Source organism: Danio rerio, chromosome 6 (genome assembly GCF_052040795.2).
Source record: "Danio rerio strain M-AB ecotype USA chromosome 6, GRCz13ab, whole genome shotgun sequence".
NCBI classification, from domain to species: domain Eukaryota; kingdom Metazoa; phylum Chordata; class Actinopteri; order Cypriniformes; family Danionidae; genus Danio; species Danio rerio.
In genome coordinates this window covers 2227452-2242500 of record NC_141026.1, presented here as the reverse complement: position 1 = coordinate 2242500, position 15049 = coordinate 2227452, and the positions used below count along the sequence as shown (strand labels likewise).

General features: G+C 37.3%; 3 protein-coding genes and 2 long non-coding RNA genes across 20 annotated transcripts in view; 3 read left to right on the top strand and 2 right to left on the bottom strand.

Annotated features, from left to right (window-relative positions):
• Nucleotides 1-11881, top strand: part of tpra1 (transmembrane protein, adipocyte asscociated 1) — a 22978-nt gene extending 11097 nt beyond the window's left edge. Inside the window, exons 7-13 of one of the 10 annotated variants that reach the window (XM_087255973.1) lie at nt 880-990; nt 1077-1137; nt 3075-3177; nt 4085-4165; nt 6395-7914; nt 8453-9871; nt 11156-11881. In XM_087255973.1, the coding sequence (XP_087112099.1) occupies nt 880-990; nt 1077-1137; nt 3075-3177; nt 4085-4165; nt 6395-6638 (600 nt within the window). In that variant the 3' untranslated portion in view covers nt 6639-7914; nt 8453-9871; nt 11156-11881. Of the gene's footprint in view, nt 1-879; nt 991-1076; nt 1138-3074; nt 3178-4084; nt 4166-6394; nt 10019-11063 lie in introns of those variants that run through there. The other 9 variants (XM_087255972.1, XM_087255971.1, XM_087255974.1 and 6 more) reach the window with 9 other exon arrangements.
• plxna1b (plexin A1b) overlaps nt 1-15049 on the top strand; it is a 744633-nt gene that overhangs the window by 473116 nt on the left and 256468 nt on the right. The gene's annotated exons all lie outside the window — the stretch shown is intronic.
• On the bottom strand, nt 1076-2973 carry LOC147843302 (uncharacterized). Its single transcript, XR_015492989.1, has 2 exons — nt 2733-2973; nt 1076-1840 (listed from the first exon to the last, which is right to left on the bottom strand). It is a non-coding gene; the product is annotated as an uncharacterized LOC147843302 (long non-coding RNA).
• LOC147843301 (uncharacterized) lies at nt 9259-12588 on the bottom strand. The gene is made up of 2 exons (XR_015492986.1): nt 11164-12588; nt 9259-9947 (listed from the first exon to the last, which is right to left on the bottom strand). It is a non-coding gene; the product is annotated as an uncharacterized LOC147843301 (long non-coding RNA).
• hcnl1 (hyperpolarization activated cyclic nucleotide-gated potassium channel-like 1) overlaps nt 12580-15049 on the top strand; it is a 15568-nt gene continuing 13098 nt past the window's right edge. For 3 of the 7 annotated variants that reach the window (XR_015492973.1, XR_015492974.1, XM_087256360.1), the window contains exon 1: nt 13866-14266. Coding sequence is in view for 1 of the 7 variants with exons in the window: in XM_087256359.1 (XP_087112485.1) it covers nt 14121-14266 (146 nt within the window). In the remaining 6 variants the exon portion in view is untranslated. Of the gene's footprint in view, nt 14267-15049 lie in introns of all 7 variants that reach the window. The other 4 variants (XR_015492971.1, XR_015492972.1, XM_087256359.1 and 1 more) reach the window with 3 other exon arrangements.

The following is a 15049-nucleotide window of genomic DNA, read 5'->3' as shown; positions in this document are numbered from 1 at the left end:
ACACACAGATATGTATACACACACATGCATATATATGCATATGAATACACACACATACACAAGAAAAACATGATTCTGATTGATCCGAACCACTGGTATATTTTAGTATCTTTGATAAACTATTGTGCTCATAATTCACTACAATTTATTAGTTCTGAGTAAAGATAAATTGCATCCAAAATAAAAGCTTGTTTTGACATGATCTGTGTGTGTACTGTGTATATTTATTATGTATATATAAATACACACATGCATGCATATGTTGGAGAAAATGTTTGTTTGTATTTAGATATGGAAATGTCTATACAAAATTTCTATGTAAAAGTTATGTTATAGTTATATTAAGTTGAAAAAATGTTTAGGTGTAACAATTTATTTTATTTATTTTTGGCGGTGTCTGAAAAGAACACTATAGAAATCAAGGGCTACTGATTTCCAGCATCTTTATTTTTGTTCGCCTGAACAATGCAAGTCAGAAAGTGGAGAGTGATTAAATGATGAAATGTTAAAGTTTGCATGAAATTAAAATGTATTTTGCTAACACACATTGTTAGTTTTAAGGTGAACAGTTAATTCACTGAAATAAAACGCTTATTTTGTTAATCTTTAATCAAAATCTGCCCAGCTGCTTCTGCTCTGGAACAGCAGTCCACCTCTGATTGGGTGAAATATGCTTAGCCACACCCCTCCAACCGGTTGCTTGCTGCGAGTGAAAGATGAGAGGAGAAGCTCAAATAAACCCCACCCCCTACTCAATATTCAAATACATCATATACATCACACAGAATCTGTCAGTTGTCGAGTGTAAGAGCAGCACTCGCTGTTGTTGTAAATCATGTGTATTATTGGATTAATGTCATTATGATCTGCCTGTTTCAGGGCACTCTGGAGATTCGTTTCCCAGATAAACACCTCTCCGCCAAAGACTTTAACATCTACGGCCATGGCGGACGACACTTCTGGCTCGCCAGCTCCTGTTTCTTTTTCCTGGTGCTTCATTTATTACTTCTCCTTTCTATCAAATCCGTCTTGGTATTTGTTGTGATATTTTACTTGATATTGTTCTCTGGCTTTAGGTGTACTCGCTGATAGTGATCCTACCGAAAACCCCGATCCGAGAGAGAATCTCTTTACCATGTGAGTAAACGCGCTCATGTTTGAGTGGCTGTGTTTCCATCTAAACACGTGAATTAGATTCATGTGGATAACTGGAATATGTCATTAAACATTTGTGAATAAAGCAGCGTTTCCATCCAATGTGATAAAAGAGAACAAAGTATGGTCATTTCCTGCTAAACTGGAGCAATTATTAGTCAGATAATGTGGTTTGATGGGTTGGGATTTGCTACTGTGGTGTTTTTTCTTCTCTAATAAATGAGTTGCGCCTCAGAAGAGGAAACCAAATGCAATGAACGCAATGCGGTGGGGTTTGGAGGCGTTGGAGTTCTGGATGTTATCATAATATAATAGTAATACTAAACCACATTGATGACAGACTGACTGCTGAGGGATTTCAGAAATGAGAAAAACAATATTTCAGATGCTGGAAACGCTGCTGTGTTCATTAATGCGTCCCGTCACACACATTTCTGATCTGTTAAATCAAAACCACATCACTTTATTAATGAGTGTGCTGAAATGTATTCAGTTACTGTGTTTCCATTGTAGTAATGTGCATTTTTCTTAAAGAATAAGTTGTGTGTGTTTTTATTGCACATTTTAAAAATTTTTGCACATTTAGGCTGTAATGAAGTTCACAGCCCTTTGGCCGCTGGGACGAAGGAGGCGGAGAACCGACGCAGTTTTTAAATATTTATTAATAACAGTGACGGCACGGAGACTGCCGTCCAAACCAAAACAAACGGACGCCAGCTCCTCACGGAGACTGCCGTCAAACTGAAAGCAAAAGTAAAATATGTCCGGGCCCAGTCCTCTCTCGGCTTCCTCTGCCATCGTTCCTCCTTTTATAGTCCAGAGCTCCTTCCATGGGATTCGAGGCAGGTGCGCACCGCACACCACAGCACCCGCGAGACCTATACGAGACGGGCCGAGAGAAAAGGAGATGAAAAGAAAAGGAGGAAAGACAGAGTGGACCGAGAAAGGGGAGAGAGGAAAAAGAAAAAAAAAATTGGGGTTCGGTTCTCCAGACACGCTGCCACTCGGTCCTCCACCAGCTGAGAGATGCGACGACGTGCTGGGAGCCCTGTGGAGGAATCTATCCCCCCGTCCGTCTTCTGGTGTCTGGCGGTTCTCCCGGCTGGCTGGCGGCATCTCTGGTCTCCTGCTCCGCTCCCGCTTCGGTGGACGGATGCAGGCTACGGCATCATGGCGGATCAAGGCGACTCCCCCGGATTCTGTGGGATGGCTCCCTTCAGCTCTTTCCCCTCCGGTGGTGAGCCCCGCGTCCCCTGCTCCTCCTCATGCTGAGAGACGGCAGCAGGCAGATCCTTTCCTCGCCAGCCTCAGGCCGCCCCGGCACTCTGGGCAGACGAACGGGTTTCTCCCCCACTCGGGTTAACTCCCGAACATTCGCCCCCTCTCTCAGCGGCGAGGGCATCTGGACAACGCGTCCCTCCTTCTCCCGGGCTTCGGCACCACTGTAATGAAGTTCACAGCCCTTTGGCCGCCGGGAAGGAGGAGGCGGAGAACCGACGCAGTTTTTAAATATTTATTAATAACAGTGACAGCAGCTCCTCACGGAGACTGCCATCTAAACCAAAACAAACGGACACCAGCTCCTCACGGAGACTGCCGTCAAACTGAAAGCAGAAGTAAAATATGTCCGGGCCCGGTCCTCTCTCGGCTTCCTCTGCCATCGTTCCTCCCTTTATAGTCCAGAGCTCCTTCCGTGGGATTTGAGGCTGGTGCGCACCGCAGGTGTATCCACTTACGCGGTGGCCTCACTCCGTTCCCACGGCTCTCGGCCACGCCCCCTCGCCACATTGGTGTTTACATTTAAATTTTTTATGCGATTTTCAAAAATGTGCATATAATAGATGGATGGAAACATAGTTTGTGTTTCAGTGTAGATTCAGATGATGATGATGATGATGATGATCAATGTGTTTGTGCAGCGAAGAGGAGTTTTTACGTGTATTCGGGGATCCTGGCGCTGCTGAATCTGGTTCAGGGTTTGGGAAGTGCTCTGCTCTGTGCCGACATCATTGAAGGCCTGTGGTGAGACTTCAGCTCTTTCTGACACTCTTGCTTTCTGCTTTTGTGTAGTCTCATTTTAACTATTAAAATACGCCTCTTTAAGGATTTTTTAGTTAACGTTTTCTTTCTACTGTAAGAACAGTAGCTTATCATTTTAAATTAACTTTAAAAAGCTCATTTTAAACGTCGACTTTTTATTTTTTATTGTTTTTTTTATCTATAAGCACAGAACAGTGTTAATGTTCAAACTAATTATAATGATTAAAGTGGCTGACAATAATAAATATTATTAATAAAAGGAATTATTCTGCCTGGTCCTTATGATGGTGTTTGAAAAAACAATTCTGAAGTGGAAAGAGTTTGAGAAGCGCTGCCTTAATTATTATTTATTAAATATTAGTTTTAGTTTACATAATTTATATCATTTTGTAAAGATGTTTCAGACAATGCAGAAAATTCAAGTATAAATTAGAGAGTGTGTGTGTGTGTGTGTGTGTGTGTGTGTGTGTGTGTGCGCGTGTGTGTGCGTGTGTGTGTGGATGTGTGTACGCTTGTTGACTATGATTTTTGTGGCTTTGCGATTATTTGTTTGACTTTTTATGACTTTTCCCTGATTTTTTGGATGTCTTTGGTTTGATGTTTCTGCAAGATTATAGAAATACTCAAGTATATGCATATAAACTTAAGTTAGGTAAATTAGGCACAAAATATTGGTCAAACAAAGGTTTAACCTGTAGCCTATCTAAAATATATATTATTTCAGGGGCTACAAATAATGACCACAGCAAATCAAACTAAAAGAAACAACGAATACTGTGAAAATGACCTTGCTTATACATGTAATATTGAATTGATTTATTTTTCCCCAAATAAAGCCAGAACTGTATTGTGATTCAGGATTGTGTGTGTGTGTGTTTGTGTGTTTCAGCTGTGTGGATGTGACCACATTCCTTTACTTCTCCGTCTTCGCTCCTCTGATCTACGTGACGTTCCTTAAGGGGTTTTTCGGGTGTGTAGATCCTTTATTCAATCCCTGCACAGGATATCACTCACACACACACACACACACACACACACACACACACACAGGTTTGTTTTTGTGAAAAGTGGGTACAATACATAGGTTTCCATTCATTTTATACTGCCCAAACCGTATATTGTATTGCCCTCACCCCACCCCACCACTAAACCCAACCATCACAGGAGTCAGTGTCCAGCTTTACTCTCTGATTAAACTCATCCTATGTGATTTATAAGCTTTTTGAGAAATGAGGACGTCACCAATGTCCTCATATTTCACCTCCTTTTTGTAATACCTGTGTCATACCCATGTCATTATACAGATTTGTGTCCTGATATGTCACAAAAACACGTACTCATACACACACACACACACCAGTCTGATAGACACACTCATTCTTGTCATATCGCATTGCTGTGGTTCTAAATGCTGAAATGAGGAACTGTATTAACAGATGATCTGCTGTAGTTTTCATCTTCCCCGTTCTGCACTCTTGTGGGATTTTATTATAATTCAGGCATCAGAAATGAATCTGGGGTAGTTTCCAGTTGTTTCAGAGCAGTAAATATCATCTTCTTGATGACGTGTTTGTGCTGAATCGTATTTTAATAATATTTACAGTCAATAGGATCTGTTGCTGAATATAATATTAGATTTTGCTCTTTATGTTGTACTTAAACATTATTTGTGTGTTACGTCTATATATAACTGTAAGGAAATTATAGGAATTATTTGTCTGTTTCTATTTTTATATTATACTCACTATTTTAATTTCCCAGAGATGGGTTGCGGCTGGAAGGGCATCCGCTGCGTAAAACCTTGCTGGATAAGTTGGCGGTTCATTCCGCTGTGGCGACCCCGGATTAATAAAGGGACTAAGCCGACAAGAAAATGAATGAATACTTACTATATTAAAGGGAAATGTCTTTAGATTGAATGGGACAAAGCTCAAAACTGTTGAGGCAAATGATATTGACCAGAGCAGTCTTTATATATATATATATATATATATATATATATTAATTCATACCGCTGGTAAATTTTGACTGTTTACTGGAAATTACACAGACATCTCTAAAGATAATAAAGCGATGTACAAGAGGGGTCTTTGTGGAAAAAAACTAATATGCGATGAATAGTATAAATAATTTTAGGCTTGACTATGTATATATGCATATGTGTATGTATACACTCACCGGCCACTTTATTAGGTACACCTGTCCAGCTGCTTGTTGGTGCAAATTTCTAATCAGCCAATCACATGGCAGCAGCTCAATGCATTTAGGCATGTAGACATGGTCAAGACGATCTGCTGCAGTTCAAAGCGAGCATCAGAATGAGGAAGAAAGGGGATTTAAGTGAGTTTGAATGTGTCTTGGTTGTTAGTGCCAGATGAGCTGGTCTGAGTATTTCAGAAACTGCTGATCTACTGGGATTTTCACGCACAACCATCTCAAGGGTTTACAGAGAATGCTCCGACAAAGAGGAAATATCCAGTGAGCGGCAGTTCTGTGGGCGCAAATGCCTTGTTGATGAGGTCAGAGGAGAATGGCCAGACTGGTTCCAGCTGATAGAAAGGCAACAGTAACTCAAATAAGCACTCGATACAACCGAGCTCTGCAGAAGAGCATCTCTGAACACACAAGACGTCCAACCTTGAGGCGGATGGGCTACAGCAGCAGAAGAGCACACCGGGTGCCGCTCCTGTCAGCTAAGAACAGGAAACTGAGGCTACAATTCACACAGACTCACCAAAACTGGACAATAGAAGATTGGAGAAACGTTGCTGCTCTGATGAGTCTCCATTTCTGCTGACACATTCAGATGCTCGGCTCACAATTTGGCGCCAACATGAAAGCATGGATCCGCATCATGGATGTGCAGCCGACAAACTGTGTGATGCTATCATGTCAATATGGAGCAAAATCTCTGAGGAATATTTCCAGTATCTTGTTGAATCTCTGTCATGAAGGATTAAATTAGTTCTGAGGGCAAAAGCGGGTCCAAGCCGGTACTAGTAAGGTGTACCTAATAAAGTGGCCGCTGAGTGTGTATGTATATAAAGTCATTGTCTGCAAATAAATGATAATATGTGTGTCTGAAATTTCTAAGTTGGTTTCAGAATACCATATGGGTTTGTATATTTGAAAAATGTTGGTTTTGACATAACAGATGGTCATAATTTATTTTACAACAATTGTCCTCGTTTCTCTCCAGCTCTGAGCCCAAAATCCTGTTCTCCTACAAATCCCAAATCGACGAGCCGGAGGATTCAGACGTGCACCTGCCCCACACCTCATCCTCCGGGCTGGGCCGCAAAGATCTGGATCGCGGCTCGTACTCAAGCACGCAGATCGACGGCTCCGGAGCGTATCTGGACGACGTGGTGTCGGGCCCGTTTGGAGGAGCACACAGCATTAACAGTGTGGACAGCGATCGCTGGAGGTCCATCAACACCTGAAACAGCAGATCAAAAACACTCCAGATCATCCTGTACTGCCTGCAGACATCAGACGCTCGCTCACAGATCATTTCATACGCATTCCTGCAACTCCTTTCTACATTCCTTGTGTGTCTGCAACGCTGTGAAAGGGTTATTTCACACGAAAGCTACAATTATCCTATGATTTAGTCACCCTGAAGGTATGGAAAAATACAAATGGTCTTACTTAGAGTTTCTGTCTCATTTATAGTTAATATCTATACATTCTTAAAGGGTTAGTTCACACCACAATTCATATTATCCTATGATTTAGTCACCCTAAAGGTATGCACAAATATATATTTATTTACTTAAGAGTTTCATCTCATTTCAAGTAAATGTCTATACATTCTTAAAGGGGTAGTTCACCCAAAAATGCAAATTCTGTTATGATTTATTCTGCTTTTACTTGTTTCAAGCCTTTATGAGGGTCTTTAAAACATTTAAGAAGATATTTTGAAGAATGCTGGAAACCTGTAACCATTGACTTCCATAGTATTTATTTTTCCTACTATGGATGTCAATGGTTACCGGTTTTCAGCATTCTTCGAATTATCGCTTTTGTGTTTCTAGTAAGTATCCACACATTCTTATAGGGATAGTTCACCCAAAAATCTAAATTCTCTTTTCATTTATTTGACTTTAAAACATTTAAAAAGATATTTTGAAGAATGTTGGAAACCTGTAACCATTGACTTCCATAGTATTTGTTTTTCCTTCAATGGATGTCAATGGTTACCGGTTTTCAGCATTATTCAAAATATCTGCCTTTGTGTTTCTAGTAAATATCTATACGCTTTTTAAGAGATAGTTCATCCAAAAATTACAATTCTGTTATCATTTATTCTGCTTTTACTAGTTTCAAGACTTTGTGAGTTTATTTTAAACATTTAAGAAGATATTTTAAAGAATGCTGGAAACCTGTAACCATTGAATTACATAGTATTTATTTTTCTTACTATGGATGTCAATGGATACCGGTTTTCTGCATTTTTCAAAGTATCTGCTTTTGTGTTTCTAGTAAATATCCACACATTCTTAAAGGGATAGTTCACCCAAAAATAAAAATTCTGTTATCATTTGTTCGACTTTTAAACATTTAAAAAGATATTTTGATGAATGTTGGAAACCTGTAACCATTGACTTCTGTAGTATTTGTTTTTCCTTCTATAGATGTCAATGGTTACCTGTTTTCAGCATTATTCAAAATATCTGCTTTTGTGTTTCTAGTAAATATCCACACATTCTTAAAGGGGTAGTTCACCCAAAAATGAAAGTTCTGTTGCATTTATTTTGCTTTTACTTGTTTCAAGGCTTTATTAGGGTCTTTTAAACATTTAAGATATTTTGAAGAATGTTGGAAACCTGTAACCATTGAATTTTATAGTATTTATTTGTCCTGCTATGGATGTCAATAGTTACCGGTTTTCAGCATTCTTCAAAATATCTGCTTTGGTGTTTCTAGTCAATATCTGTACATTCCTAAAGGGATAGTTCACACCAAAATTAAAATCTGTTATAATTTATTCTGCTTTTACTGCGTTTCAAGACTTTATGAGTTCCTTTGTTCTTTAAACCTTTAAGATATTTTGAAGAATGCCTGAAACCTGCAACCACTGATGTACAGTGTAGCAAAAACAAGTACTATGGAAGTGAATGGTTACAGGTTTCCGACATTCTCCAAAATATCTTCTTGAATGTAAAAAAAAAACTCATAAAGACTTGAAACAAGTAAAAGCAGAATAAATGATAACAGTTTTCATTTTTGCGTGAACTATCCCCTTAATGTATAGACATTGACAATGAAACAAGATAAAAACTCCAAGCAAGAAAAGTATTATGTAAAGTATGAGTTATTTTTAAAATTATATTTGGCTTTTCCGGCTCTACAATGTCTGATTTTATTATCAGAAGTCCAATAAAGAGCATATATTTATAATAAAACGTGCCTCAGAGGACAAACAACTGTCTTGTTTAGTGAATATGTGTGTTTTTAGAGTGTGTTATGTATTTAAACCTTTATAAATTATTTTGTGTACCTTCTGGAGTGGGTCTACCATCATCTTCTTTTGAGATGCTTATTTTTCTAAATTAGCATCATCAGCTGGACATGAGTGTGTTTTGTTTATATATTTTGATTGTGAAACATGCGCAGTTGAACTGAATGCAGAGGCGCATTTAAAGGGACAGTTCACCCTGAAATTCTGTCATCGTTTAGTATTTGTTTTCTTAATATAGAAGTCAATGGTTACAGGTTTTCAACATTCTTCAAAATACCTTCTTTTGTGTTCAATAGAAGAAAGAAACTCTGGAAACACTTGAGGATGAGTAAACGGTGAGTAAATTTTCACTTGGGGATTTGTACACGGTAAGTACATTTTTGTTTTTGGGTGAACTGTGCCTTTAACAAAGATAATCCAGTCCTGCAGGTGGCGCTAATGCACCAAAAAACACCTCAAAATAAGATGAAACTCGCACAAAAAGATTTATAAAGTTTTAAAAACACGTTTTTGCCCTAAAAATGTATTAATGCACTAAAGAAGGCATTTATTTAGCCCCTAGAGCTGCGTAAGTCACTGTTTATTATAGATGAATACACTTTTTTTTTTTTTTTGAAAGAAAGGACTTTTATTATGGATGAAGGACTTCTTTTTGACTGCTAATTAAAATCATTCGATGGTAGAGCAGGAAAACCATGTAACGTTTTTAAATAACTCTCGAATGAAAGAAGTTGTGTACAGCTACGATGCCTTGAGGATGAATCAATCATTGGATAATTGAAATTTCTGCGTGAACTAACCCTTTAATTTCAGACCTTCTAAAACTCTAAACGTGAATGAATGCTTAAAGGGACAGTCGACCTAAAAATGAACATTTTCTCATTTACTCTCCGTCAGTGTGCTTCACATAACAACACAAAAGAAGATAATTTGAAAAATGTTTTGCCACCGGTAGCCAAAACACATACTATGTAATCAACAGCTACTAGTTTCAGCGTTTGTGGAGGATGAGTACAATAATGAAATTGTGATTATATCATCTTTTGGTCAGGCTCTCCCTTTATTAAGGCTTTAAGAAAGAACCCAAATTCAGTATAATGTTTATTGAAAACTCTATATGAACAGATTAACCCAGCTATGAATCCAATGTGTTCAATTGCATGGATTTTCCTCTCATATACTGTAAAATGTTGCTTGCTGTGGCTTTAAAAAGTGGTTTATATAGGTCAAAGTTGACATATAGTTTATTAAAATTTATGTTATATCTATACAGACAAGCTGATCAACCCTAAGTTGCACACTTTCCCTTTTAAATAAATGCATAAAATAATAAATAAGGTGTATTAATGCATTTAAAAGGTGATGAATCAAGGTTTAGCAGTCTAATATCACCTGTTTATCACATTAAACCATGTTAGGTTTTTATTTTTAACACTTTTTTGTGGTGTTAAACGTTTCATATACACTTAAAACACATTTGTGCTGCTTATTTTGCTAATTATTTAAAATAAGCTGAAATAACATAATTCCTGAGGGTTTTTTTGTGGCACGGCTTAATTGTTTTATGTTCAAACAACTTAAAATTGTAATAAAAACATGAAGTAATGTAATCGGTTTGCTTTGGGATGACTTTGGGATTGTGTGTAACCCACACTAAAGAGTAGAAGTTTAAACAAATTACTTCTACTTGTGACTATTTAATTGATTTAAGTTTAACAAACTTGGTTAATGTCAGTTTTCAGTAATAAATTAAGTTGGTTATTTTAGGTGTAACAGGTTTTAGTCATTTATTTATGAAAACAGTAATGGAACAGTACTGTACAGTACAAAACATTCAGTATAACATTAATAATAATAGTTCAAATACTTTTATTACAGTACAGTTAATTCTCTTCCCATGTTAATATACAAATAGTACTGTTATGTGTTGTGGCAAATACAAGTATTGCTCATTATTGATGGTGAACAATACTTACACTTGCCATAAATAAATTACTAAAAACCTGTTACACCTAAATAAACCAACTTCATTTATTACTGAAAACTGTCATTAATCAAGTTTGTTAAACTTAAATTAATTAAATAGTCACAAGTCAAAGTAATTTGTTTAAGTTTTGACTTTTTGAATTACATTACTTCATGTTTTTATTACAATTTTAAGTTGTTTGAACATAAAACAATTAAGCTGTGCCACAAAAAACCCTCAGGAATTGTGTTATTTCAGCTTATTTTATATTATTAGCAAAATAAGCAGCACAAATGTATGTTTTAAGTGTATATGAAACAATTAACACCACAAAAAAGTGTTAAAAATGTAATGTAATGTGTATAATATAATAAATAAATAAAATAATTATATTTTATAATAAAATAAAAACCTAACATGGTTTAATGTGATAAACAGGTGATATTAGACTGCTAAACCTTGATTCATCACCTTTTAAATGCATTAATACACCTTATTTATTATTTTATACATTCATTTAAAAGGGAAAGTGTGCAACTTAAAGTAATTTGTTTAAGTTTCTTCTTTTTGCAGTGCATGTGTATGTTTCACGTGCACTTTAGGTTGATCTGCTTACCTGTATGTGAAAACACACACCTACTTTAACAATATGTACACCACATTGGATCTTTATCTCTTTTAAGCCACAATTTTAGCATTAAGCATTGCAGAACGTCCCTAATTTTACATCTGTGTACTGCAGGCAGGTTTATTGTGAAGCACACCTCATGCATTCCTGCTAAATCTGTTGGTGATTCTGAGTTTTGCTACTGATGCCAGAGTAAACATTCTGATGTCTTTTCTACCGTTCGGCTTGTTTTTGCACTGAAAATCATTGATCAGTCGTTCGCTTTTGACTCTTAACATGCCAGAAGTGTGTGAAACCCCTCTATTCTTCAGTGCGTTATCATAGTCTTTGGACTTTTATTTATTTTAGTGATCTGTTGAACTCAGTTTTAGCCTCGCGCTCAGTTCTTAAACGACCTTGAAGGTAACTGTGCGTCTTTGGAACTGGATTGAGTCAGGCTCCTCATTCACATCATTCCCTGTGCAAGGAGAAAGTGTTGTACAGAACTGAATGGACCACATACTGAGAGAAAGTGTTGGGTTAAAGTGCGAGTTATTCACAATGTCAAACTTTTTTCAGTGCACACACACACAGCACCCACGGAAAACACTGTTGTTCATCTTTGATTAAATTTGACCTGGGTAAAATACTTGAGTGTTTTTATTTATTTGCATAATTATTATTCTTTTAAAAGTGCATTTTAAATAGGGCCAGACAGAATCTGCAGACATTTTTTGCAATTTCTGCAGAGAATTTTGTAAAAAGTTTGTGGATTTCGGCGACGCGGTGGTGCAGTAGGTAGTGCTGTCACCTCACAGCAAGAAGGTCTCTGGTTCGAGCCTCGGCTGGATCAGTTGGCATTTCTGTGTGGAGTTTGCATGTTCTCCCTGCGTTCGCATGGGTTTCCTCCGGGTGCTCCGGTTTCCTCCACAGTCCAAAGACATGCGGTACAGGTGAATTGGGTAGGCTAAATTGTCCATAGTGAATGTGTAGGGATGTTTCACATGGATGGCTTGCAGCTGGAAGGGCATCCGCTGCATAAAACATATGCTGGATAAGTTGGCGGTTCATTCCGCTGTGGCAACCCCAGATTAATAAAGGGACTAAGCCGAAAAGAAAATGAATGAATGAAAGTGGATTTATGCAGAATTATTTGGGGAGAAATGAAAAATAATGAAAAATAATGGCTTTTATTTAATGTTTATAATGCAAATTCGTCTAAATCCACTTAATTGGTAAACAAAGCAAGTCTCTCATATAATATCTCTACTAAAAGACAGAAAGTATGACTTTACAAACTGTATTGTAAACAAATCAATTAAACTTTCTCCAATCCGTCTCATCATGGATCAACGTTTATCCTTTTGGCATGTCCTGTCTCTTATTATCTTTATTGAATAGGATTATTTGATTATTTAAATTAGTATTTTATTTAACTGAAATGATTTTAACTAATGAATAAGTTAAACGCATTACTTAATATAAGAATGTTCAGTGCATTCGCCTGTCTCTTTATAACTACTTTCAGGAGCCACCAAACTAGAGGTCACGGAGACCTTGAGTGGAGCTGAGGACTGGAAGCAACTGTTTCTATTGTTATTTCTATGAGTTAGTACGGTCTAAGATGTCAAAAGTGATTTTGCTATTTTTACAATGACAGAACGACTCGCAGAAATCCACCGTCAGTCCATTTTAGAAATTTTTGGGATGCAATATTTTTTATTCTCTGTATTCATGTTTTTATTTCAGGGGCAGATAGTGTACATGTTTGATAGAATATCCCATATAACACACTTTTGCATGATCACTTATACTTTTATATATCTTAAGTAAACTTTAGAATAAATTTTAAGAGTTTCGTTTTTAAATCTGCTGCACTGAAAATGAAACAATATTCATTCATTCATACATTTTACTTTAGCTAGTCACTTCATTAATCAGGGGTTGCCACAGCGGAATGAATCGCCAACTTATCCAGCATATGTTTTACGCAGCGTATGTAAGAGTAGTAAATTTAAACAGTGCACAAGGGTTAATGGCAAAGTAAATGAACGATTATAATTAAAGAACAAAAACAAATCATCAAAATTATTATAATTTCGTATGCTTTAATATTTTTGTTTGCTTTTTTATACAATATAAACGTTTACAACAATAAACACCCTAGTAAATATGCTAAATTTCCTATCAGAAAACAGACATAATGAATAAATACCATGGCAAGTATATTAATATTTGATATTCTCTTGATTAAGTTGGGGAAGGTTTAAAGGGATTCATTCATTCATTTCCCTTCAGCTTAGTCGCTTTATTCAACAGGGGCCGCCACAGCGGAATGAACTGCCAACTTATCTAGCAAATGTTTTACACCGCAGCTGCCCTTCCAGCTGCAACCCATCACTGTAAAAACATCCATACGCACTCATTCACACACACACTACGCTACGGACTATTTAGCTTACCCAGTTCCCTTATAGCGCATGTGTTTGGACTATGGGGGAAACCGGAGCACAACCCAACACGGGAGGAACATGCAAACTCCACACAGTAATGCCAACTGGCCCAGCCGGGACTCGAACCAGCGACCTTCTTGCTGTGAGGCGATCGTGCTACCCACTGTGCTTTATAATAATGCTTTATGATATTTAAAATATCTTGTGTACACTTTAATTTGACTCTTAAATCGGATGTTTGGCCTTTTAGTTGTAAGTTGTAAATGTTTTGGTTTTCTTATCCAATCAGATCGATCGATCTACTGAGTACAGTACACTAGTAACGTTACAGTACACAACGTTTTGAAAAGTGCGGCATCGTTTAACATCCAAACCAAAACAACGCACTTAACGAATAAAGCTTAACGGCATTTCCACAGCCGGTCCACATTCACGATGAACAGAGTGAAACAAGTACGACTGTCGGGTCTTAAAAGACTCGTAAAGAAGAAAGAAGCAAATAAACATGACAATTACGGTGAACGTGGAGATGGAGTTCAAGAGAAAGCCACCTGGATTATTCACCCGCGGAGCTACTTCAGGTAAGTTAATGCTACATCTATGGCATCAGTCCTATACGGGAGTCCTTTAAAGGTCTTCTGAATCCAAAATCCAGTTTTGTTTTCTCAAATGGATTGTAGATCAATACGCAGCTCATCAGGTGCTCCTTTTTAGTCCCGTTACGATGCTTTCCGAATGAATCTTAACGTCAGTCCGAGTGAATCAAAATATCCCTTTGAATATAACGTCCGAGTGAATCAAACTGTCCGTGTCGTGTGACAATATGTTTGTCCGAGTGAATCAAACTGTCCGTGTTTAGTGAAAATATGTTTGATTGTAGATCAATATCCAGCTCATCAGATGCTCATTTTTAGTCCCGTTACGATGCTTTCCGAATGAATCTTAACGTCAGTCCGAGTGAATCAAACTGTCCGTGTGAAAATATGTTTGTCCGAGTGAATCAAACTGTCCGTGTCGTGTGACAATATGTTTGTCCGAGTGAATCAAACTGTCCGTGTCGTGTGAAAATGTTTGTCCGAGTGAATCAAATTGTCCGTGTTTAGTGAAAATATGTTTGTTCGAGTGAATCAAACTGTCCATGTGAATATATAATATTTGTCCGAGTGAATCAAACTGTCCGTGTCGTGTGAAAATATGTTTGTCCGAGTGAATCAAACTGTCCGTGTGAAAAAAAATGTTTGTCTGAGTGAATCAAACTGTCCGTGTCGTGTGAAAATGTTTTTCCGAGTGAATCAAATTGTCCGTGTTTAGTGAAAATATGTTTGTTCGAGTGAATCAAATTGTCCATGTGAATATATAATGTT